Source organism: Malania oleifera, chromosome 4 (assembly GCF_029873635.1).
Source record: "Malania oleifera isolate guangnan ecotype guangnan chromosome 4, ASM2987363v1, whole genome shotgun sequence".
NCBI lineage: Eukaryota > Viridiplantae > Streptophyta > Magnoliopsida > Santalales > Ximeniaceae > Malania > Malania oleifera.
The window spans coordinates 78506372-78532901 of record NC_080420.1 but is presented as its reverse complement, the minus strand read 5'-3'; the positions used below and the strand labels follow the sequence as shown (position 1 = coordinate 78532901).

Genomic DNA, 26530 nt, shown 5'->3' with positions numbered 1-26530 from the left:
CATAGAAAATTGGAAAACAAGGTAGTATTTTTGTAGTGATTTGAAACAATGGAAATGGAAAATAAAACTATTTTCGAGAAGTGAATAGTGCTGAAACTTTTTATTGTTTCCCTGTTTCTTTAAGCTAGATTTTTTTTTTGGTCAGTAATTAAAAAAATAAAAATTGAAAATAAAAACTATTTTCCACAACTAAACAAGTCCTCATTTATTGTGAGTCTTGGTCAGTTTTTCTCCACAATCCCATAAATATCATAAACAGATTCAATTTATCATGAAGGATATTAAAAACGTTGGACAGAGACTCGATATCTCTAAGCAGTAACAAAATATCACAAATCTACTTCAACTTACCTGCAAACAGAATCAATATCTCTTGGTTTGGTTCCATTTACCATGATATGTTGGATGGTTTTCCATCCCACAATGCATCAAGTGCCAGCCCACAAGTTTACGTGGGAACTTCTCTGAAGGTTGGAGCAGTTTCCAAGGATGGGGCTTGGTGGCCTGCTGTAGAAGCAGTGCTTGGGCTGTATGGTGGTGGCATTGTAAAACAGAAGGGACTGACAGCTGTAGATCTCAAAAATGGCAGTGATGGAATTTTCCAGCAGATACCACTGGTTCTCTGTGCATGCTCAATGTGAATGGATTATTCAGTGACTTCTGATGGTTGTTTGGGTGATAACAATGCTCTTCAGCTGGGGGATGGGAAAGAGGCAGACTCCCTGATGTTATGGGCCGAAGAATCAGATTTGAGAGCAAATTTTTTCACAAAAGAAGTCCTGAAGGGAAGGAGGATAAGAGAAAGTGGTGTGGGGTTGGGGGATTCAATGCTTATGGTGGCTAAACAGCGATGAACAAAATGATATTTTTTGGTAACTAAGATGGACTAACGATAAATGGAGGTTGCTGTGGAAGATGAAGGGAGGAGCAGGAGTATTCAATAGAATGACTGGCGTGGTTGATTAGTGTTTATTTTGATACTAATTTGATGTTGGACACGTAGCAGATAGAGAAGAGAGAGAAATAGAGGAGATTAGGCAGGGAAAATAGGGAATAGGATAGAGTGCAAAGGGGTGAAGGAGAAAAGGAGAACAAAAAGAGGAAGAAGGAGAAGGAAGGAGGAGAGGAAGGTAGGAGAGAGTAACATAGGGGAAGTTAGATTTCAATTTACAGCTAGCCAACTGATTGACACAAACATAAACAGTAACAACAACAACAACTAAGCCCTAAGTTCCACTAGGTGGGTTGCTACATGAATCCTCCTTCATCATTCTGCATGATCTCGGGCAATATCCTCCAAAAATTGGAGTGCTGCCAAATCCTTAATATCCCGGACTAGTTTATCCTAGGTCTACCCCTCCTCCTTCTATTGCCACTAACATGGGCTAGTTCACTCTTCTCTCATGAGTTATTTGGCATAGATTGCAATTACCTAAATCATCTTAACCACCTTTCCCTTTTAGAGTTTACCATTCATAGACAGCATTCTAATTTTCATGAACTTTTTTAGTTTTTGGATATTTTGTTTCTTTTGTTACCCAACATTTTGATCCATAAAGCATAGGTTGCATAGCTAGTTTTATAGCCATTCTATAGGTTTTTCCTTTTAATATGAATGGTATTCTTCTATCCGCAGGACCGCAACAATGCAACATGCCCAAAGCATTTCTCCATTTTACGTAAGATGCTTTAACTATTTATTCTTCAATTTCTCCTTCAACTTGTATAATAGATCTGAAGTATCAAATTCTACTAGCACTAAAAATTTATTGACCATTAAATTTAATTTTACTCCAATATTCCTCCTAAAATGACTAAAATTGGATTTTGTGTATTTTTTATTATTTTATTTTATTTATTTATTTATTTTTTTAAGCTTGTTTTAAAACCTCTAAATTCTAAACATTTTCTCCATAATTTCTAGTTAGATTCTTCTTCACCTTCACTTTCATCAATCAAGACTATCATTTCTAATCAACATACACCATAGAACCTCATTTGGATACTCCTAGTATGTTCATCAATTAATGAAGTAAAAAGATAAGGACTTAAAATATACTCTTGACATACACCTATTGTGATTGGAGATTCCCTATGCTTTCCACTTGAAGTCCTAAACACTGGCTGTTACCTTATGGTACATATCCTTACTGACATGTACCTTTTCTCTAGGTAAATAAATTCATGTGCAAACCCCTATTCTTTTCCCCAAAATTGACAACATTTAATCACAACAATAAAAATTGTAAAATAACCTCAACATAACTGGAAAAACTCAAAATTATCCTTAAAAAATCTCTAATTTCCAAATCTTCAAGCAAAATATGATTGCTTAGAATTATCCCCGATCTTCCATCTCTACCTTGTTTACAATTTTTTTTTTCTTGTAGCATACTTCCTATTTCTTAGCTTTTCCTATCCATCTCATCATCATGAAAAAAGGAAAAACAACAAAAAGGCTTCTGGCTACTCTTTATTCTATAGCCACGAGATCATTTATGCTTCCCTTGCTTTTTAAAAACTTGCATTTGAGTATTGCTTGGTTTGTGTGACTTAGTTTGAACTTTCATCATTTTGAATCATTCCCACACTTTCATTTTTACTGAACATGCAAGCAAAACTGTGGTAACAGGTATATGCTGTGGATGCAAGTGATATTGCAGTGCAGGTACATTGTTGCTACTCATTTCCATCATTTGATTATGTTTGTCTAGCCGCTATTGTCTATATCTTACTTTATTTTACATTTTACCGTTCCAATAGTTTTTGTTTCTTTTTCCATGAATTTGGTCATTGTACTATTTCAATGATTCAGTGTGGATCAATAATCTTCTCAAATAAATCCACTAATTTTTAATTAAAATGTGATGTCAATTTTTTGATGAGTTGATATAAAATGCCAACTTTATTAGGGACATATGGATTGTTTAGTGTAAAAAATGCCAACTTTATTACGCACATATCAGTGTAAAAAACATGAAAACAGAATTAGGAATGAAAGCTAAAAACAAGAAACAAAAAACTAAGTGCCTGTTTGGTTAAAGATCCCAGACAAGTTTCAGTATTGTTAGTTTTGAAAATGAAAACAAGGGACTGTATCATGTATATTTTACATTCAAAAAGTTGATTTGTTGTTTTCGAAATTGTTTCTGGAAATTAAAACAGAGGAGCTGCACCTAGCTAAGGTTGCTTCACGTGGCAATTTATTGATAATAGTAATAATTATTAGTATTACTATTATAGTTATTATTAAAAAAAGTGGGTCACACCCTATACCTTGTGTTCATTATACAAAAAATTATATACGCAAAATACAGAAAACATCTTAAAATTGTTTCTTGAAAACCTGAATTTTTAGATGTGTTTTTGGATGTTACTGAAAATTCAAAAATACTTAACCAAACACGAATCCTTTATGCTTTTTTTGCATTATGCATTTTCTGATACCTTAAACAAATGGGCCCTGAGGGGCTGTTTGGTGTCATTTCTGCCTTTTGTGTTTGATCAAATAGAGTCGGGAAATTCGTGGCAAGTTCGTCTGTTGTTGGTTTTCAGCCATTATGAGAACAATTGAGGGGCCATTTGGTATCATTGTCAAAAATTAAAAAACTGAAAACCTGAAATGAAAACTAAAAACAGAAAACAAGCAACCTGTTTGGTTAATATTTCAAAAACCAAAACATATTAAAAACTTGATTGAAGAAATGCTTATTTTTGTCCTTCAATCAAATAACATTTTTGTCCTTCATTCAAATAAAAATTAAAAAATATGATTAAAATAATAAAAGCACAGAAGAATACAAATCATCATATTTTAATAAAAAAATTAAAATTATTATAATCATTTGACTTAATTATTATATTCCAGATGTCACTTTACAAGAATAATCTTAATCTACATGAAAACTGAAAAATAGTAAAAATAATTTTTAAATGGCTTTTATTATTTAAAAAATTTAAAATATTATGGATATTTTTATTTAATTATATTTTAAATTCGTATGGTTATTTTATTTGAATTTTAATTAACAATTATGAATAAAATGAATGAATTAATCCACAAAAGTTAATTTTGGATATTAAAGTATTCTGAAAACTAAAAAACCATAAAATCTATGTTTCAATTTTTTTCAAAAACAGCTGAAAACTAACAATAGAAATAGAAAATGGGCAATGTAAACATTTGCATTTTCATTATTTGAACAAAAATGGAAAACAAAAGTGACACCAAATTTGAAAAGCAAAATTTTTATTTTCAACATGTTGTCAACTGTACTTTAATATCTCAAATTCACATTTGTGGATGAAATCAATGCGGACAAATTTTTTAATGAAAAATGAAAAAAAAATTGTCTAGCAATTATTTAAGAAAAAATTAAAATAAAAAGTCCCTAAAAGTTCAAAATATTGAAAAATTGATACAAAAAAATATATATTCTCCCATTTTGACCTTCATGTACTTTTGATTGTTCTTGGAGCACTAAAAGCTGAGTTTAAAAATATATTAGTTAAATAAAATGATCATAATTAACTTCTATATTTATTATCATAGGTGTAGTTATTATTATTATTATTATTATTATTTTGATTCCAGTCAGTTTTGGGAACATTAATCATATAGGTAATCGGTTTTTTAGTGTTTGTATCTGGTTTTCATTTTCATAATATATGCCTGCGATACCAATGGACCCCCTAAAGAATTGCGAATTGGAAATTTGCTTAAACCCCAAAATTGAACAAGTTGAACATTTTTGGAAAAAACATTTTCACTTTTGTCCTTGGATCAAATATCAATTGTTAGATTACCAGTTTGCCTAAAAGATGAAGCTGCTAGGTAGTGGGTCAACAATATATATCAAGCTTTAACACTCCCCGGCATATGCAGCTCAATGGCACATGGAGAAAATAATAACACCCATACAGGGAATACAATAATTTTTAAACACAACACAATAAATGCAGATAACAAGACTGGAACCCAAGACCTGCCAACTCAGATACCATGTTGGATTACCACTTTAACTAAAAGCTTAGGCTTTGTGGTCTGACAAGGTATATCAAGCTTTAACAATAAATATGATTAGAATAATGAAAATTTTATAAAATATAAGTTAAATTTAAGAAAATTTATCAGTAGTTTTATTTTTATTTAATGCACAGGGATATTTATCAATTTTTCTTCAATGAAAAAAAAATTATACATAATGATTCAAACCACAAAAGTGAATTCTAGTTATTAAAAGACAGTCACATGTTGCAGCAAGTGAAAACCAAAAAGTATGGTTTTCAGTCGTGAGCTCAAGCTCTGAAAATTGACAACAGAAATTAGAACTAGCAATGCTGACAAGCACATTGTTACCATTTGCTTTTAATTGTACAGAAAAAAATTAAGAAATAAAAAAGAAGCAAAACTCATGTCAAACAACCTTGTAAGAGTAAGGTGTGGGAAACTACAGACATGAGTTGATTGTCGGATAAAACATTTTCTCTAGAAGATTTAAGCTATGCTGGCTGCATCTTTTTCCGTTGAGGTTAAATTTAATTTAGAAAGTGTAAGTGAATGGGCTCAGTTTTATTGGCGCTTATGATCGTAAAACCGTTTATTCTCCAACGTTATCGGTACCATATTAGAACTTCTTATGATTTTATTGGCGCTTATGATCGTAAAACCGTTTATTCTCCAACGTTATCGGTACCATATTAGAACTTCTTATGATTAAAGGTTGTTCTCAGATTTTGCATCTCAATGTTTTTTTAGTAAAAATATTAATATATACATTTTTGATAACAAAAGAAGATTATATTAATAGATAAAGAATTTACAAGAGGGAGAATGAGACATCTCTGGGGAAAAACTGAGAAATTAGAAATAAACAAAGAAAGACAACAAAGAGAGAAGAGATCATCAAGTCAACGCGTTCCTCCCAAAAATCCATGACCCACACACCACAGTGATGCCAAGAACTGAATATCCATGACCCACACACCACAGTGATGCCAAGTACTGAATTCTCCCAAACCAGCACCCAGTTTAATTTTTTATCAGAAAATATCCATGCATTACATTCCATCCATATTTCCCATAAATAGAAAAAATGCCGCAGTTCCAGAAAGCTTCCCTTTCCTTCTGCCAAAGCCCATGAATAAGATGTTTAACAAGTCTTCCACCGAAGGACATACCCATCTCTCTCCCATAATACCAAAAAGGATACTCCAAATTCCCGAAACAAATTCGCATTGCAATAGAAGATGAGAAGCTGTCTCAGAGTTCTTGTAACAGAGCACACATACATCAGGAGAGATAGCCTTCAAAGGTCTCCTAATTTGCAGCAAGTTATTAGTATTTAATCTTATTAAGCACAACCAACCAAGTGAAAGCCTTTATTGTTGGGGGAACGATGGCCTTCCAGATCGTAGAATAGAGCAAGAAAGAAGAGTTGGAACATATCAAAATTCAAAAAAAGATTTGCAAGAATACAGTCTCAATTGATCCAAAGACCAAGAACGAACATCCTTCTCAAAAGAAAGGTTCCTCCCATTCAATAAAGATAACAAAGATGACAATTCTACCATCTCTATTGTTAAGAGGTCTCCTAAAGTTGAGATTCCAAGAAACCAAAGGACTCTCAAGTCACCAGAAAATAAAAGTATGACTTTATTTTGCCTGGAACTCAGATGATAGAGATGAAGGAACGAAGTAGGAATGGTGAGTCTCTTGGCCAAGGGTCTTTCTCCAAAAATTGAGATGGGAATCCCTTCCCACCTCAAGTTTAGTGTGAGGGGTGAAAGAAGAGAAATGGACCTTCACGGGCTACCCAAGGAATATCTTGAATTAACATTACCATTCTCATCCATTCCAAACTTACTTCTTATTACTTTATGCCAAATGGACGAAGTAAAAATAATAACACCACCCAAAGGATGTTTGTTTTGCAAAGGAACTTTTATTTAATTTAATCTCTTTGCATCTAAGCTTCAAGAAAATGTAGGGAAAATTTTAGAGCTTGCTAGTTGTGGAAAATATTTTTCATTTTCCATTTCCAATATTTCAAATAGTTACAAAAAATGCCATCTTATTTTTAAAATTTTTTTTTCCAACATTTATATGGATAATGTGAAAAACAATAAAAATGGTTTTCCAAGATTTCCATACAATTGCTGCAAAGTTGGGGAAACGAGGTGGTTTTTTGTAATCCTTTAGAAATTGGAAATGGAATGAAAACTGTTTTACAGAATTTAATATACCCTTAATTTTTTCAGTCGAGTACTATTGTTTTGTTGAGCCTGATTCCCTTTGTCTTTCTCCCATTTCCATTTTGCATATCTTATTGGCTATTTGTTTACTGTTCATTGTTGTGGATTTGACTGATTGTTTGAATTTCAATGGATTTACCCATTTTTTTATGGGTGAGTTATGGGTATGCTTCTATCTGCCTGCTGTGCATGTGTGGGTGGTTGCTGTTGGGTCACTAGGCATGTTAAAATTTTAAGTTTAGAGGACTTGATCAACTTCTGAATTCTGTGCACAACTTGCCGTTTGTTGTTTTTGGAGCAGCAAATTTTAGGTGCAGAGTTTCAATTTTAACTTTCAGGGGGCAGGGTTATATTTTTCGTATTCTGGTTATTTTCATGGGTTATATTTAGTGTAGCTTTATGAATTCTTAGTGAGTCTGGTTGTCAACTTATATGCTTGGAAGTTAAGCATGGGTTGGTTTTAGAAGTTCCTTTCTTTCCATGCATCTTCAGTCCTGGTAGGATTGGTGTGGAGCATGGTCACCTGGAGTGTGGGGTTTTTGGTCATGGGATGAGCACAGGAACAGGGTACGCTACTTAAGAGGTACACATAGTGGCGTACGGTTATTTGGTTCACCATTTTGGATTGTGGTACAATTGAGGCCCTTATTTGGGTCATTTAGTTGGGTCTTTATGTTGAGTTGCTGTACTTTTTGAATTATTCACTTAGGATCTAATGTAGAATATATCAATATTTAAAAATATTATTGCATCACAGTTCATAGTTCATACATTAGCAAAGATGTTAGAATAACTACAGAAGAAAGCTGCATACTGCAGAGTTTGCAGAAGAAAATTCAGCAGTCCAGTTCAGCAACAAAAATTGCACAAATCTATAAACTTCTTGGTTCCATAGTCCAAGCTGATTTAATTTATACAAATGGACACAAATCTTTGCAATTTTATTCTTCATAGATTATTCATCTGCGTTTTTTCTTACAGTTTGTTTTAAAATTCTTGAATATTTTTGTATGATTTTTTATTTGAAGATGGTTAAGAAATCTGGGTTTCTACTTTTGGTGATGTTGGTCTTAATCCCCATTGGGATGCTATTGACCCTTGAATTGGTATTGGCAATCTCGAATGCAGTTCCCAGGGGAGGTGGGGTGGGGGGAGTGATCCAGAGAACTATGATGCGGAGTCTATGAAAGGGTTGTAATCTTTTAATTTTGGAAGATGACTGTATAAGAAATTTCCAGCATAGTGCTTTGTCTTGGCCACGTGGTTTTCATGGTTATTGTGAGTGTGGTGGTTGCAAGTGGATTTCTCACAAAACCTGGGTGGATTTCCTTGGTTTTATACTTCTCATTCTGTCCTCCTTTTCTTTTCTGGTACTGTTAACAGAATCTGAACTTCTTTTCCTACTCTTGGCAACCCTAATCACGACTCTATCCTTGTAGCCAATAACAGCTCTAAAACCCTGGATGTTTTTTGGCTTTTACGACCGTAAAACCTCAATCCTAGCTACCTAAAATCCAATGTTTATATATATATATATATATATATATATATATATATATATTTATTTATTTATTTATCTTTTGCTGCACTTTTGCTGCTACCTGTTCCATCTATTCGAGTTCTTTTTGGAATAAATTCCTACTAAACCTATCCCCAGTTGACTTCTCAAACCTAATCTTAGTTTTTAGCATGATGACAAACCCTAAAATGCTTAATTATACTTAATGAAATGCTTCTAAGCCATGTATACAGACTATTCCTTAATATGGCCTGAATTAGTTTGTTGTTAGAGCTTCGGCTTCTTCATTATGTTTTCACAACATAAAAGAATGTGTACGTGTGGACTGGCATGATAAGGGACTTAGTAAATTACAGCTTGGAAAGAAGATGAGAAAATGGCCTTTTGATGAGATGATTTTGCTTAAACATGGTAATTGTTTGTTCTTGACTATGCTTTGAAACTCAATTATTTCAATTCAACTTGTGGAGTTGTTGAAAATAAAAGCATGACCATAGCTCGATTAAAAAATGGATTAAATCCATAAATTCTAATGAAGATGGCTAATGCTGAATTCTGTGACCACCTAGAGCTTGGACACATTGCTCGTATGCAGGAATTGTACCTGAAGGTAAATGAAGGATGCTAACAAAGTCAGAGCCAGCGTTTATAGACCACGATCACTGGTTGAAAGATCAGGAAAGGATGGAGAATAACATACGAGATTAAACCATTCAGTGATACAACCAAATATGATAGCAAAAAGGCATGACATTGCTAAGGGAGAACTGCAAGAAGTTTGACTAAGCAGATCTTGTAGGTAGCAGCATTGAAGAATGGCATGTGATATGGTTGTAAAAGAACATTCTGTGGATGCAAATAAAGGTCATGGCTCGACAGAAGTTATTGCATGGAGCTGAACATATCATTCAGGAAGATGAAAAAGTTGAACTTGATTTTGGATCTTGCAATGCTGATGGTCTAGGAAAGCACCTGACACTTTATGGAGACCTCGAGTGTCAGTATCAGTCATGCGATAGGCACAGACACCTGGGAGACACTCTGAGATGTAACTAAATTATTCACTGTTGAGCGAAGCTTTTTGATACGGATGGAAATTCCTGGACACGTTTGAGACAAATGTCGTGCATGACCTGCTCCAAAATGCAGCACCTGTTCTATCTCTCTTTCTCTCTCCCCCTTGCCCCTGCGGTATAAAACCCAACCCTGGAAAACTAGTGGCAAACCATTCATTTCCCCTTTTCTTAAAGTTTGTTCCTTTGTCAACAAATGAGTATTGGTGCTGTGCACAAAGCACACATCACCAGCCTGCAATGCTGGAGCAGTGATGGCTGGAGGGTGCTGCCAGTGCAGTGGGCCTGAGGGAGTTGTTGGAGCAATGGCAGGTACTCCTCATCTCTTTCTTTTGCCCTACAATAAACACAGTCTATCTCCCTCTCCCTCCTCTCTCTTTCTCTGTCCATCAGCCTCCCAGATGTGAGATGGCTCTGTGGCCTCTCTCTTTCTCTTTTTTAAAATTTACTAATTGGGATGGTTTACTAATCATTGCTGCTTGGCTCTGTCCCTCTCTTGTGATATGATATCCACTTTTTTTTTTCTTTTCTTTTCTTTTCTTTTTTTCTTTTGGTTAAATTTCAGCTCACTGCCTGGATCTCTCCCTCTCCTTTTGTGATAAGGTGGTGTTTTTTTATTTTTTATTTTTTTAATATCTATAATTTCCTTATGGCTCTGCTTCTCAACTCTTCTCCTCTCTTGTGATAATGTGATATTATTTGTTTATTTTTATTTTTTTTTCTTCTTTGGCTATTGGCTTATTTCTGATTGTGTTAAAAGGCTATTAAGCTTTAATGTGTTAGCTTTAAATGCGCATACATTTTTTTTTTAATTGCTACTTTTCAGTGCAACTATTGTCAGCGCATTTACAAGGGCTCATATGCTAGGATAAAAGCACATTTACTAAAAATTGCAGGTATATGGTAAGGTGCTGTCCAAAGGGGTCTAATGAATCTCTAGCTGAGTTACAAAGTTTGGAAGATGCAAAGGAAAATTAAAAAAGCTTAAACAAGTGCCCTTGCTACGTCAGCTCAGCCACCACCCACCACTTCTTGCAGAGTCTACCACCCCATACTTTTCATTGTTTAAGAAGAAAAATATGACTGGAAATTCCCCATTGGAAGGCTTTTCAAATGGAAGCTAGGGATGATTTGAAGAGTATGATAACTAGAATATACCGGTGATCTGCTATTCTACTTTGCTTGAAATCCATATTGTGTGGATGTTTTTACTTATGCAGCCATAGTCCTATACTCCTATTGCTTGTTTTGTTCCTCTTGGGTGTAATGCTCAAAGAACCTTTAGTTTATAAAATTAGAAGGCATGTATTGAAAGGATGTTGCGGGCATTCAAGGGGACTGGAGAGAAAAAGACATAAATGTTGTATTCAATGGCTAGAGTGGTCCACAAAGAAAGCATTGGAATATATGTGCAGGAAACAGCACTGAACAAATGAGATTGTTTATAGGTACTTAGTTGGACAACCAATATTGTAGATTATGCTTCTTTGATATGTGCTTTCATAATGAATTACTAAATGGAATTAGCAATTTTCAATTGAGTATGTGCCTCTTAAATTGTGTACCATAGCTGATTCCTAGTAGTTATGCTTAAAAGATTAAAGCTGATAAGAGAAGCCTCCCAGCCATGGTCATTGGTGAGGAAAGCTATGCATGCTAAAGAAATTACGTTAAATGATTTTTGATGGGAAAAAGTTGGTTACATTTTATCCTTTACTTATCCAAGATGTGCTTCCAGCATTAGTAATTGATAAGCCTAGTTTTCATTTGGTGTATGAAATGTTGGGTGTCACGAAAGAAGATGTGAGTAAAGCAATATATTGACGTGAAGGCTTGGTGGAATTAGACATATATCCTTTCATGAGGTGGTTTATGATATACTAATTTCTTGATGGACCAAAAAATGTACACCACTTCTTTGTATGCCTTACTCCTTGGATCTGAGGTTATTTCTACCCTTCAAATTCTTTAAATGTTATGCTCTCATTCCCTTCTCTAGCAAACCTACATGAACTATTTAGGTTTTATAGCAAGCAATGAATTTTTTTGGGGTGAGGGGTGGGGGTTTGTTTACCAGCTGTGTTGCTCCACACAAAGATTGGGAAATTTGGAATAAATGTACTACAAGTTTTTTTCCCGCGCCGAGGATACGAAGAATGTAAACATGGAATTTGCTGGGTTTTCCAATTTCATTAATGTATTTGGTGCCACCAACTCCATACAAGATACAATGGACTTTGGATCCAAGCCATGGTTCATTGGCACCTATGCATCAAATGATAGCCTTTAAACCTAAAGGCACTATTCCTTGTCCTCTTGTTGTAAGTGGAATTTGGATACACACTCTATTATCCACTCATTGAAAAGCAATAAGATCGCTAAACATGTTGAAGATTTGGTAAATGTGCATACTAATCTTTGGGTTTTATCCAGAAAAATTAAAGCAAGCTGCCTTGCCCTGCTGGGAATCTGCCAGAGGCAGATGCCAAGAGAAAACATTGAACTCACAGTGATGCAAGAAACTCTATTCTATTCCAAAGCAAGTTAAAGGGGTGATTGAAGTTCTTAAAAATTCAGGCATTTCTCTCCAACCAAATACACCAAAAGATAATCATAATCAAACACTGCCAGAAAGTTCTTCTTCTCCTTCCCCTGTCCGAACCCCTTAAACATCAAAGAGCAAAGCTCCTCTGAGGAGGAATGGCACACCCAATGCTCGCCAAATGTACCCAAGCAACTTGCTCCAAAAGGTCCCAGAGAAATGACAATGTAAGAGCAGGTATGAACAAGTGTCTCCACTCTTGAAACAAAGGGGACACATCCGGTGACATTGACTTGTTAGGTCTAAGTTTCTAAAGCAATAAAGTTTGTTTATTTGTTGTTTAACGAGCATAAGCAAGTCATGTTTTTTTTTTTTTTTTTTTTTTAGTTTTGTTGTTTAACAAACTCCAAAACAAGTGTTTTTCTTGTGTTATCAGAGTCGCTATGTCTTGGAATGGCAGGAATAATTTATTTTCTATGTTTATCGGTCTTGTTAAGGGAGATAGTCATGCTAAAAGATGTCAATCACTTTCAGGACTGACTGCCTATAACTTGTTTTTAGTTGATTAAGCTTTAAATATAATGGATGTTGAGGACAAATGACACCAATTTGAACCCAGTTGGACTATCTTTAAACTAAAACTTAGAGGGTGTCTGTCTATTGATTCTTGTTGTGTGAAAAATCTAGAAATATGTAAGCTGTGAGTGACTGCGTGCGCTTGATGTGTTTGAAATGCTGTGAAGTTCAAACAATTAGGGGCTGATGCTCCCTTGAGTGAAGCCCTAATTTGAAGGGTATTTATGTTTATGTATTGGCTGGTCGGGCTAGAAATTAGCACTTGATTGAATTGTTCATTGCTGTGATGAAATGGGTATGCAACTTGAAAGGCTTGTTATGGTAACTCAGGGCTGATGTTCCCTTTAGTGAAGCCCTAATCTGAAGGGTATTTATGTTCATGTATTGGTTGGCTGGGCTAGAAATTAGCATTTGATTGAAATGTTCATTGCTATGCTGAAATGGGTATGCAACTTTAAAGGCTTGTTATGGTAACTCTAGCTAAGGAGATTCTTTATAATGGTGATTATGTTTGTTACTGTAGTATATGTATATGTACACTTACTTTCTAAATATGTGAATCATAAATGAGTAAGCGTATTAAGGATGTCTACTGAGCGTGTTGTTGCTCATCCCCCCCTTTTTTTTAACTATTTCAGTTTCATTTGGAATAAAGGAAAGCCTTAGTTGCTGAACTTTCTAAAAGCCTTGTTATCCTTATAAATATGTACTACAGGTTGGCATGAAGACACAATGCACTTGCCTTGTGATGTTGTAATGTATCTGGTACAAGAAATATATAACATAACTAGTGTGAGCACATGAAAATAAATTGTGATAAGGATGTCATATACATAAAGTAAGTAAAGCTCAATGTAAACGAGTTTGGTGAATGCAAACATTTTTTTTAGCTGTATTATAGAACAATTATTCATTTATTGTATTCTTTCCAAGGCCAATTTCCTTTTTTTGTTTTGCCTATTATTCATAAGACTTCTTTGCATTAATTCAAGAATCCCAAAGTTGTTTTCTGAGAAAAAAAAGTTTCTAGTGAAGCAACTCAGATGTTTTCAATTAAAGATGTTTTTCAATACTATTTTCTTCATAGGCCTAGTGACTTTGCCCAAGTTATTGTTGATGGAATCACGACCCGTACAAGAAACGTAAATGTGATATTAGATTTGTCAGCAACAAAACTGCACATGAACTGGGGAAAATTTGCCCTTATAATTGAGGATCTTAGAGTTTGGGAGATATTTTCTGATGTGTCCAAGTTTGTTTATGAGGGTCTTGTGTGTTGTGCAATGTTCTTTCTACATCCACATGAACTTCCCCACTCTCTTCTGAAAAAAATGGAGCAACTTTTATCGACTCACACGTATTTGTGAAACTCAATTTGTCATGGTGCTTTCATGCTGCAGGTATTTTATGAATAAAAAGCCTGTCTGTTGTGTCTGATGACTCTGATCTTGTTGTTGTTGTGTGTATTTTCTTTCTTTTCTTATTTTACTTATTTCTTATGTATGATGTGTATAAACTTCGTATGTTATTAGCTCTTTTGAGATCATAAACTTTGTTCAAAATTAAGTTAAATTGGTTTTTGTGAATGTTTGAACAGGCGAAAGAGGTTGTGAAGGCAAATAAACTGTCTGATGCAGTCATTGTTTTGCATGGACGAGTTGAGGTACGATTCTGTAAGCAACATGGTATGTCTCTATCCTTCGAGAAGGGTGGGTATAGTTTTTGTTGTCTGGCATCTGAAATCATTCTCCCATTTTCATTAATTGGCTTGCATACAAATAACCTGCATTCATGACTTTCATACTTGCTCAAAAGGTGAAGGAGTTGTCAATTGAAATTTGTAATTGGTAAGATGAAGATGATTTTTTTGATTAATGAATGAGTGTAGATTGAATTGCACCAAGCGGTTGCCAACCCAGGTATGAGGGGTTAAAGAAAGGATATACAATCAAAGACACTCCTTTTTCTTTGGATGTAAGCATGACTTTGATTTATGCCCTTCTTTCTTCTATTTTGCTTTTCATTTTTGTCTAGGATTCTGGGTGGTGGTTAAGTTCAAGAGAGTGACGATGTACTTTTTCTGGTTTAGCTTAGGTGTGAAGAGGGATCACTTCATCATTTCGGAAGTTGATTGTAGGTCTAAGGTTTAGGGTAGTCTGGGCCTTTGTAATTTGGCATCTAGAACATTGCTTCCATAGGGAAAAGTTGTGGTGGTTTGCATAAAAAAGGTTCAGATGGAAACATTGGTACTGCTGTTTATTCATTAGAGCTTAAGGGGTGAAGTGGGGGGACAAAGGGCCGTCATGGCTCTCTCCTCCACGATCCCCTTTTATGAGTTATAACTTTTACTAAAATTTGTTTCTTCTTTTCTTATTTTACTATTATGGCTCTCCTTAGGTCACATAAATATTTAGGTGGTTCCAATTAATTCAATTATATGTGTAATTTCCAAACCCCCTTCACCAACCCCCACAAAAAGCACAAAAAAAGAAAAAAGAAAAAAAAGAAAATCAAATTTCTGCTTCTGCCCTAGTTCCATTTTTCCAAATATTAAGTGGGTGATGACTCTTGGGTTTGTTTTTGGGAGTACATGTGATTGAGGAGTAGTTATTTTTTTGTTGCTTTTCCTAGTCCTCAATGCCACCCTTTGCTAAGTCATGTTCCCTTTGCTTCTTTCGTGGCTGGGAAGGGGATTGGATTTTGTTTTTGGAGTAGTCATATTTGCAGAAATGACTGCGGAGCTGGCTCTGAACACTTGGTTGGATTTGGAGAGGAATGATCATAGTTGCAGGTATAGTGTCCCGTGGCCATTCACTGTTGTAGTCACTTAGGGATAGAATAGGATTTCCTGCATTTTTATAATTTTTCTTCAGGTTGTTGTAAAGGGGTGTGTTTTTCGAACATCCAGTGGCACTGGTTGGCTCTGTTGGTTTGACGCCTTGTGTACAAAGCATACTGAAGTTGACCTTCATTTTGTGAAGGATGCTATGTTGAAGAAGGTTGTGACTTGTGAGAACTCCATTTGTGAAATCTGTGATCAGTTGGGCGATTTTTTCATGAAGACTTCCAGCTCGTTACAACCATTAGACAAGGCATCTTTCAATAAAGTCTTTGTGAAAACATTGTCAGCTGTCATAAAACCTCTCCCACCCCTCCCAAAATAGTTTTGAGATCACTATTTGATCCCTTGTAACTCAAGCTCAAAGGCTTGTTGTGGCCGCTGCCTTTGATTGTTCCCTTCACCACGCCAAATGACACTTTTCAATTGATTGCCTTCTTGTCATCAGGAACACAAAGCCATTAAGTTGTGCATGTGCATAAAAAGTGAGAAAAATCTTCCATAATCGTTGATTCACAATGGAGCAACATAATACATTTAGGTGAGCCTTTTAACCATGGACTTTCAATTCCAGTATTTCTGAATAACCTTCCCTGTTCTCAAAAGAGATTTTCTTGCCCCATGATTCTATAATGCAATCATGGCTGAATCCTCCCTCATCCTTTGGTCATGGTTGTAGACTTTCTTCCAAAAATATTTATTGTTGCTTATAAGAGCCGCAAGTAGAGGAGGACATAACTAGGAAATATCAATTCCACCAACAAATAGGGCTTTTATTTTCATCCAATTTGTGAGATATGTTTCAACTCTTGGGTCCCCCTTCTATCTTCTCTGAGACGTGAGGGCAGTATTGATGATGAAGGGTATCAATTTCCCAAAAGGAACTACTCATGGCATTGTAGTTCATAGGATCACCTTTTTCATCTTTGAAGTGATCTATGCCTGGTTTTCTACATCACATCTGTATGCTAATGGATTTGTCTACATTTTCATCAAAATCCTTTTGTTCTGTTTCATCATCTTTGGTAATGCCATCTCTATCCTCTTGTTTAAAATAGCATAATACGTGTTCCAATCATTTTTAAAAAAAAATTAATTGAAGATCAAGAATAGTCATAATATAACCAAACCTTCCCTCAAATATGCAAAATGCTAGAATTTGAATGAGGTTTGGTTGGGGGAATCTAGGATGGGTTGGAGTGGAAAGGTGGAATTGTGAGGAAGGAGGCGACTAGGGAGGAATGGTGAAGCACAGGATTTTTAATGTGAATAAATGTTCCACTTAACTCTCCTTTCATGTAAAAAGGAAGGAACTTCCTACAAAAGAAGCATTGTCTCTTTAATGCTTGTATCTCTCTCATATGAGGCGTGAGGAGGCCAGGGGTTATTGAAAGGAAGAAATTTGACTTGGTTATCGACAAAGTGCATGTTGACCTCCTTGGAATCACGAAATATTGAAGGGCGAAAAATCTCCTTCTTGCAGGAAGTGGAAGAAAAAGAGTGGTTCATTGCCTCTTGGGAGGAGTTTTGGATTAGCAACAAGGAAAGGTTTGTTCTTTCTTCCTGAATTTGCTGAAACAGGAATAGAGAAGGAACTCAGATGTGCTAACTCATGAAAAATAATATATTTGAGAAGTTTCTAGCCCTAACAAAGATTAACACATGAGGTTGGAGGAATGTTGCCTTTCTAGTGGCTTCAATTCATAAAGATTGCACAAGATAGCTAGAGTAGCAATAAAATTGGGAGGGAGTAGTCATTCCAAGCCTCAAGGGGGAAGAGGGTCTTGCATTTTGCAGTGGGAACTTCATTTAAATCAGCTCAACATAAAAGCCAAGGGCATCCCTTGAAGTAGCCATGACTTTGGTTCCATCAGGGGTTGAGTTCTTTTGCCCACACTGCGACAAAACATCAATTTCTCACTCAACCGTAGTAGAAAACTTACACACTAATTGGGGAAGATGAGTGAGGCCACGTGCTCCTTTGCACGCATCGTGAGGAAGGACCCAGAAGAAAACTGTCCTTTCTTCTTCTTTATTTTTCAAATTTTATTTTATAAGATACTCAGGCACACCCTTATAGGTGTAAGGCCTTTTTGTGTGTGGTTGATCTTGGGTAAGGCATTTGTTTGGGTCCTTTAATTGCTGATATCGGTGATTTTTCTATTTGGTCCTCCTTGACTACACCCGCTTGTCAGTTCAACTCCTTTTAGCGTTTCTCAACTCATGAAGCACAAATTGTGTAAAAGACCATGAGGGCTTTGTTTGCAATCTTTCACCTCCCCCTCCTTTGAAAAAAGGCTACTTGGCCATTGATTTTGGTATTTGATAAATGCTTGGATGTCATGCAGATAGTCCTCCCACCTCTAGGATTGTGGAGATAAACGGGTTGGGTGTAGACAATGTTTGTTTTAGGGAGTAGGTCTTTGATTGGGTCCTCCTTAAGATGAAGAGGTTACTAAGACCATCGACATGTCTTTTGAAGGCCTCAATGAAAAGGCCACAAGCCTTTTTGAAGAAATAAACAAACAAAACTAAACAAATTGAGGCTAAATTTAATTTTTGTGCTAGAAGAACGAGTGGAGATATGTTTTCCATAAATTCACTTAGAGATGTGTGGTATTCTCTCTCGCGTGAAGAACTCTTTGTCACTCATTTTGCTATTGCAAACTACCATGGGGTTGCTAGTTATTCATGTTGGGGGTTCATTTAGTCTAGATGGAATGAAAATCTTTCGATCTGAGATTGGATAAAATAGGGATGGTTGGAGCTTTATTCGTTCTTGGGAAGAATCGATAATGCAATCGGTGGATATGACTTTCTTCAGGTGCAACAACATGGTTCTCACAAGGCTTCTCGCCTTTTGTTGGAAGTTTATGCAAGGGTTTTGTAGTTAGGATGAGTTATGTTGATTATTGGATGATGATTAATGTGATGAGGGCAAGGAAGTTCCTGGAGTCGGTACATAGATGGAGAGGCAAAAGGTATTTTATCTTTGTCCATGAAGGATCCAAAGGTGACAGTGGTCCCGATTTGGGGATGAATTCGGTGATCTAGTGAGCTTAATTTTGTCAAGAACTAATAAAGGCCTATTAATTTGAAAATAATAATGGCTTATTAATTTCTCTGATGGGCCTATTGGTTAAGGAGGGCTAAGAGTAGAATGTTCAGTCTATATTGAGCTTGGTTAGCGAGAAAGAAATTCAGTTGGGTAATTCATAGCTAGGCCAATTGAATGAGCAGGCCAAAAACTATTCAGGTCCCTAATAAAAGTGAATCCATTTCTTTTAAACATTTGAGGCTTGAGAATTCATTTCCTTTCAGAGTTGAACAAGTTAGTTTGGTTCAATGCTTCGTTCGTCTTCAAACAAGATCTATGGTGGTCAAGAGGAGATAAGTAGTTGCTTTGGAAACAAAAAGGAGGAGGAGGTGGAATAAAAAAGGTGGGTTTCTAAAAATCCAACTAATGTTCTAGAGGGTGATGTTTCTCCTATTCAAGAAGAGAATGATATTAGCTGGGTTCTAGGGATGAAATCGGGGGGTCAGCTGGTAAGGGAGCCAATTCAGATAATTTGACAAATTGAAAGGTTTACATTCGCCGGAAGGAAGTGGACATGGGTTTTGAAAGGAGGGAAAATATTGAAGATAAATGAGCTTTGTTTGGTGAGAAAACAAACAAAATTCTTAAGAGAGATTCTAACAAGCGTTTTAAGTATAGTGGAGGCAATTGGTGGGAGGGATGATATGAGTAAGGATGGTAATAGATGGGGGGATGATTTGGTCGATGATAGTGTAGGAGTAGAGATTTTGAATATGAAGAGGGTTTACTTTTGGATCTAATTAGGGATCTGCATGGATTTTCTTCAGACTCTTCTTCTGATTGTCTCGGAATTTTTTCTTATGTGCATCTCCTCCTCTTGAAGGTTTAGATTGAGTTAACATTTTTGGGGGTGGTGTTTCTAAAGAAGAACAGAAGGTAAAAGATGGAATCCTGCCCACTCCTGTTGTAGGAATTTTTGAAAATTACCTTCAAACTCTAAGTTTGTTGGATAACTTGGGCACCATGTAGTTTGATCATGGAGGAAATGAAGTTAGGCTAGATGGTGGTAAATCTAAGGTGAAGAAAGGTCAGAGGGAATTAGCTGATTTGAAGTGTTTGGTGAACTACGATGGGAAGGGATTAAAGTGGGGGTCCATTGGCTGATTTTATTGTTATTTTTATTGTATTTCATTTTGCTTTTGTTTTTTCTTTTTCTTTTTGAGGATATAGTATCCTTGCTCTGATTGTACATACTATTTCTTCATATATCTTTTTTTTATCCCCCTCCCCACCCCCCCCCAAAAAAAAAAAAAGAAAAAAAAAGAAGCAGAATTAGAAAGAAAAACATGCTTACAAGAAACTAAAACTGAATCTGTAAATAAATTTGTTGTTAGCAGCTTGTGGGGGCATAAGAATTGGAAGTGGATTTACCTTGGAACTGCTTCTATTTTTATGAAGGATGAAGTATGGAAATGTTGGCCACTCAAAAAATTCTCTCTGTTGCTTGCCTTTTTAGGAATTTGGAGGATAACTTCAAATGGATTTTCACCAGTGTTTATGGGCCAAGTGAAGGATCCTCTAGGCAGCATTGGTGGAATGAGCTCCTTGAGGTCAAGGATAAATAAGATGCCACTTGGGTAATTGGAAGAGGCTTTCAACATGGTCTTTTTTTGCCTCACTAAAAGAAGTGGAGGAATCTCGGAGTGCATCACTTGATTGAACCTTGATTTCATCAATGTGAATGCTCTCATTGATCTTCCCCTATTCCCTGGCACTTTTAGGTAGCCTAACTCCTGTGAGAGCCCCTCTTATTCAAGGGTCAACATGTCTATAATCTTTTTAGGTTGGGAAGAACATTTCGCTAAGGTTAGAATCTTATCAGAAGGCCTATCTCAGATCATTTCCCTATTCAGGAATGCATAAATGGTGACCGTTTGAGAACATGCTGCTTGAGCGCAAAGATCAGTTCAAAGTATGGTGGTCTTCACTTCATTTCAAGGGAAAGCAAGCTTAGTAGCTGCCTCCTAATTGAAGGGACTGATGGCAAAGTCAAAATGGTATAAAGAGAAAAATTTCTAGAATATTCACGGAACAAAGTGTGTGATACTCAGTGGCATAAAGGAGCTGGATGATGAAGAACTAGCGCAAGGCTTCAATGGTGCATGTAAGGCAAGAAGGTTTTGCTCTGAAAAGAGCTTGTTGATGTCATTAGTGTGGGAGAGATTTACCTTGAGATGAAAATCTAGGGCCTTAGGCTCATCACCTCCCGCCGCCCGCGGGGGGGGGGGGGGGTGTTGATGTTGGAGCACTAGTTTCTTCTTCCAAACAGAAAATGCACATTGCAGGCTTAACACTCCAACAGGAATTGAAATTAAGGGGAGATTTTGGTATAACAAGCAGATACTGAAAGGGTTTATGAATTCAACAAGAGGCTTTTTTATTTATTTATTTATTTTAATTTTTTCACTTAACCAAGACTTGGAGACCAACAGTTGATAGCATGGCTTTCAGCCCTTTGGATTCTTCCACAGTGCAATGGCTTTACAGGCCCTTTGTTGAGGTGGAAAATTTTCATGCCCTTAGAGAGAACAATGTTGATAAAGCGCCTGATTTGATGGTTTTACTATGGATTTTTACCAGGCAAATTGGGTCCTTGTCAAGCAGGATATAATCAGAATCTTTGATGATTTCCGTAGATCAGGCAGATTTGTGGCCCCCTCCTTGCAGGCAGTCTTGGCTGCGACCTCCAAAGCTTTTCTATATCCTACCTTGCCTCCCTTTGGGAGCCGAGTTCAAAGGCAAGGGTGTTAGGGATCCTATAATTGACATATATGAAAGAAACTTGGCTGGTCTGAAAAAGGAATTATCTTTCCATGGGTGGTAGACTCACTCTTATTGAAAGAACCTTAGCCATTCTCCCAGTTTATTTTGTCCTTGTTTTGCATCCCTAGTGCAGTTGCCAATTGATTGGAGGGCATTCAAAAAAGTTTCCTTTGGGGGAACATAGGAGAGGAATTCAAATATCTTCTTGTGAGGTGGGACGTTGTCAAACAACCCGTGCATAAGGGAAGGCTTGGTTTTAGATCCCTTCTTACCTTTTAGCGTGGGAAATGGGGCAGTGTGTTTTTTGGCATGACATCTGATGTGATGGCTCCCAGCTTAGCATCTCATTCGCATCCATTTAAAGATTTGCCTGTTATAAAAATGCCCTCATTTGCCAAAATCAGGAACACTTAATCCATGTGACCATTTGGAAAGTTCCCCTGATCAGGAATGTAAGATTGGGAGATTGATACTCATTAACTTTTACAATATCCTTTCAATGTTCAAAGGCTTGGCCTCTTCCAATAAACATAAACCCTTGTGATCCCTTAGCAAGGAAGGAATTTTCATAGTGAAATCTTATTATAATCATCTTAGCGGCCAGGTGAAGTGCATCAGCTCCTTTCCTTGGAAGCCCATTTGGGAAACAGCAGCCCATACAAGGTTGCTTTTTTCATGTGGGAGGCTGCTCTGGGGAAGATCCTCACCCCTGACAATCTCCAAAGAAAGGGCTTCTCTATTGTGAATAGGTGTTTCCTGTGCCTTAAGAAAGCAGAATTTGTGGACCGCATCCTCCTTCACTGCCCCTTGATCAGGATTCTCTAGAGCTTGGCCATTTCCATGGTCAATTAGATGGGTCATCGCAGCATTGATTGAGGGTGAGAGTTGGGCTTGGAAAGGGATCCGCTCCAACAAGTTCAAAAGGAAAGCTCTTTCCTTGATTTCCCTTGTAATTTTTTGGGCAGTTTGGAAAGAAAGGAACAGAAGGGCTTTTGATGGGACAACCTTTTCTTTGCAGGCTGTCATGGATAATTGAATTTCTGTGATCTATAGTTGGCAGAGTGGGACAATTGAGAGGGACTTCTCTGTAATTCTTGATTTTCTGGATGTACTTCATTCTTCAGTTGCTGGTGCATTTTTTTATTAGTTTTTACTGTACTTGACTGTCATCTTCTTGTTGCCCAGACTTTTTCTAATAATACCTTTTCTTTGCTGATAAAAAATAATGTTATTTTTGATAAAAAAGAAATATTGTTATCAAAGACTGATGGTTGCTACCGTAACTGGTTGGCACAATGGCTAATTTTGATTGATGACCCTCATACAATCCTTGAACTTTTTGGCAGCATACAGTGGATGATTTTTTCTTTAGATTGTATGTACGTGGGTGGCATCCATATTTGTTAGAATCGTTTGATTCTTGATTATAATTGTACGATTCATATAAAGAAAGGCATAAATAAGTTTGAATCAAATGGGAGTATTGCAGAAAGCTGTGAGTCGAGGTGAATCATACGATTCACCTGGTGAATTGAATTGAATTATACGAATTGCTTGATTCAGATACAACTCCTCTTAAAAGATTTTTGGATTTTGTCCTTTTTTCATGGTGACCTTCTAATTGCTATTTACATGAGTTCTGTCCTGAGAAGAAAGAAGTCTGTTGGTCCTCTCATTCTGCACCTTTCTTTTCTGCCTTTAGATAAGATTAGAAGATAACCAGAGTTTGAGAACGAAACCAGTCTTGGAAGAAAACCAAAGTCGACTTGATGGGTGAGAATGAAACCAGTCTTGGAAGAAAACCAAAGTTTTTATATTTTAATGAGTTCTGTTTATGTTTTTTATTTTCTTTTTCTTCTTGTTTTAGTTGTTTGAACTAACCCATGCATTAGAAATAATTTTTTTTAATTAAACATCATAAAGTTCAAATTTTTATTGTTTTTATTGATTCATTCCCTTAAAAACTGAAAAGTTCAATTTTTCCTTGATACCTATATTTTTTTTAATTATTATTTTTTAAGCATGCACATGAACTTTTTAATTGTTAAACATGTAAACTTACACCATAAGCGTGAGGTTTAACTTTTTAAAATATTTGGTGGGTATAATCTTACATGTAAACTTACACCATAAGCGTGAGGTTTAACTTTTTAAAATATTTGGTGGGTATAATCTTACTTTTTAGTGTATCTTGATCTCTTAGCTTTAGTTTGGAGTCACATAACAAGTGTTATAGTTTCATAGAACTTGCTTAATTTGATACTTGATAGAGGTGGAATGCTTAGATCATGGTGTATCTTGTTTATGTGGCTAGTCTTTGGTTTATATCAATATATGCATGATTTAAATAGATCTTGGTAGGATTTTGAACTACAAAACTTGCTTCAGAAGCAAGTGCCTGCCCTTCCAATTACAACATGGTTGATCCATATTTGTTGAAATTGCAACATATTTTACTATTTTATAATGCAAGTCATTTGGAATCAAATTTTCAAGTTTTGTACCCAATCTTACCCCTCAATTCGATTCTTGATTCTTGATTCATGAAATTGGGATTTCGATTCACTATTCGAATCTCTATTTGACAACTATGGTGGCACCTCCTTGATGCCCATTAATAAATTTTTAGTTTTTTGATAATAAAAAGCAAGGACACTCCTATTCAATATTTTAAAAGGTGTATGCTGAATGTGAGGCATTTTAATCCTAATGAGGCAAGGTGTAAGCTTCATGGTGTTTAAATGTAAGGTGTTGTAAAGTGAGAGATGGATGAGAGAAAAATAAAAAAAAGAGAAGTAGAGAATAAAGGAAGAAGAAAGTAGGGGGAGAAGAATGAGGCGCCGGTTTCTGGAGACTTACATGCAGCTTCAAGTCTGCCCTCTTATATATTAATAATAATAACAATATTATAGACAAGAATACCCCCACTCACTACCTAATTGCTGAATAACCTATTTTTTTTCCTAACACTCCCCCTTAAGCTGGAGGTGTATAAATATCACCCAAACCCAACTTGTTACAGCCATCGGACAAGGCAAGCTTAATGGCTTTGTGAAAACATAGCTTAAATGATCTGCATATCTCGCAAAAAGAGTACTCACGACCTTCTTCAATACAACATCCCTCACAAAATGACAAATAACTTCAATGTGCTTTATCTCCTCATGGATTACTGGATTACTAGCAATGTAAATGGCAACTTTGATTATCACAAACATATCCATTGGTTTTCTCACTGAAAACCCCATATTTGACATAAGATATTTTAGCCAGATAAGTTCAAACATAGTATGAGCCATAGTTCGGTATTCTGCTTTGGCACTAGATCTTGCTACAATAGTTTGTTTCTTGCTATGCTACGTAACAAAATTACCTCCCACAAATGTACAGTGTCCAATAGTAGACTTTCGATCATCAACAAAGCTAGCTCAATCTGCATCAAAGTATTTTATGATCTCACTATTTTTTTATTACATTTGTACATCAAACCTTTGTCGAGGGAGCCTTTGAGATACCACTAAATCCTACAAACAACATCCTAATGTGGTTGTTTGGGGTTTTCCATAAATTGACACACCAACCCTATTGAAAAAGAGATGTTAGATCTAATAATAGTCAAGTAGATCAACTTGCGAACTAGTTGCCTATACGAACACTTGTCTTCAGATTCCGGTCTAACATCCCCAGACAACTTCATGTTAGGATCCAAAGGAGTATTAGTTGGTTTTTGCTAAGATAGACTCAACCCACACTGCACAATCTCCATACCAAGAAAGTAATGCAGAGTATCTAAGTCCTTGATTTGAAATTTAGCTTGAAGCCACTACTAAGCATTGGCAATCTTGCTTTAGTCAATAGTGATGATGATATTATCAATATAAACTTCTAGAAGTACCAACCTACCCCTGTTTTATGGAAAATGATTGAATGATCAAAATAACAGTGGATGAAGCCAAATTTAGAGACCACCACACTAAATTTGTCAAACTAGGCTTGAGGAGACTACTTGAGACTATAAATGGCCTTATGCAATGTACATACTTTACCATCCTCCACTTGAGCAACATACGCAAGAGGTTGCTCCATGTAAATCTCTTCTTTCAAATATCCATATAAAAAGGCATTCTTCACATCCAACTGGTATAAGAGCCAATCAAAATTAATTGCCAATGGGATCAACATACGAACAAAATTTAGTCGAGCAATAGGAGAGAATGTCTCAAAATAATCAATACCATATGGTTGGGGTGTACACCTTGGTAACCAATCAAGCCTTAAGTCGTTCAATAGAGTTGTTAGGAAGATATTTAATAGTGTAGACCCAACAACACCTTACCAACTCCTTAATGGGAGGAAGATCCACCAAGTCTCATGTCCCTTGAGTGGTGGTCAAAGCATTCATTTTTACATCCATTGGATGCTTCCACCTAGGGTTGGCAAACACTTTCAACATGCGAGTAAGGAATAGAAGTAGCGAAACAAACTAGGAAAAAGATTACATTGGACTAGGAAGGTGAAGATTGAAACATAATGAGCTATAGGATAAGCAACTAAGGACCGTGTACATGTTCGAGTACCTTTCTTATGAGCAATGGGCAAATCCAAGCCACACTAGAATGGATCTCTAGGATTAGAGTTGAAATAGTGATGGACAAAAGAGGCGATTGCATGGTGGTAGTGATGTTTGCGCTTGCTTTTCATCATTCATAAACCATCAATTGTTTTTCGTTGTGAGTGGAAGATTTTGGAGAGGGATAACGTAAGGAATCAAAGGATCAACACATGAAGGGGAATCAAAAAACGTTGGACATAAAAGATTCATCCAAGGAGGACCCTTTGCTAGAGAAATTAGGTGCCCCTTGAAAAT

The 26530-nt window shown here is 36.1% G+C and overlaps 1 protein-coding gene across 1 annotated transcript in view; it reads left to right on the top strand.

Annotated features, from left to right (window-relative positions):
* LOC131153375 (probable protein arginine N-methyltransferase 6) overlaps positions 1–26530 on the top strand; it is a 72420-nt gene that overhangs the window by 8325 nt on the left and 37565 nt on the right. The window contains exons 4-5 of the mRNA XM_058105645.1: positions 2633–2668; positions 14562–14627. Of these exons, the coding sequence (XP_057961628.1) occupies positions 2633–2668; positions 14562–14627 (102 nt within the window). The remainder of the gene's footprint in view (positions 1–2632; positions 2669–14561; positions 14628–26530) is intronic.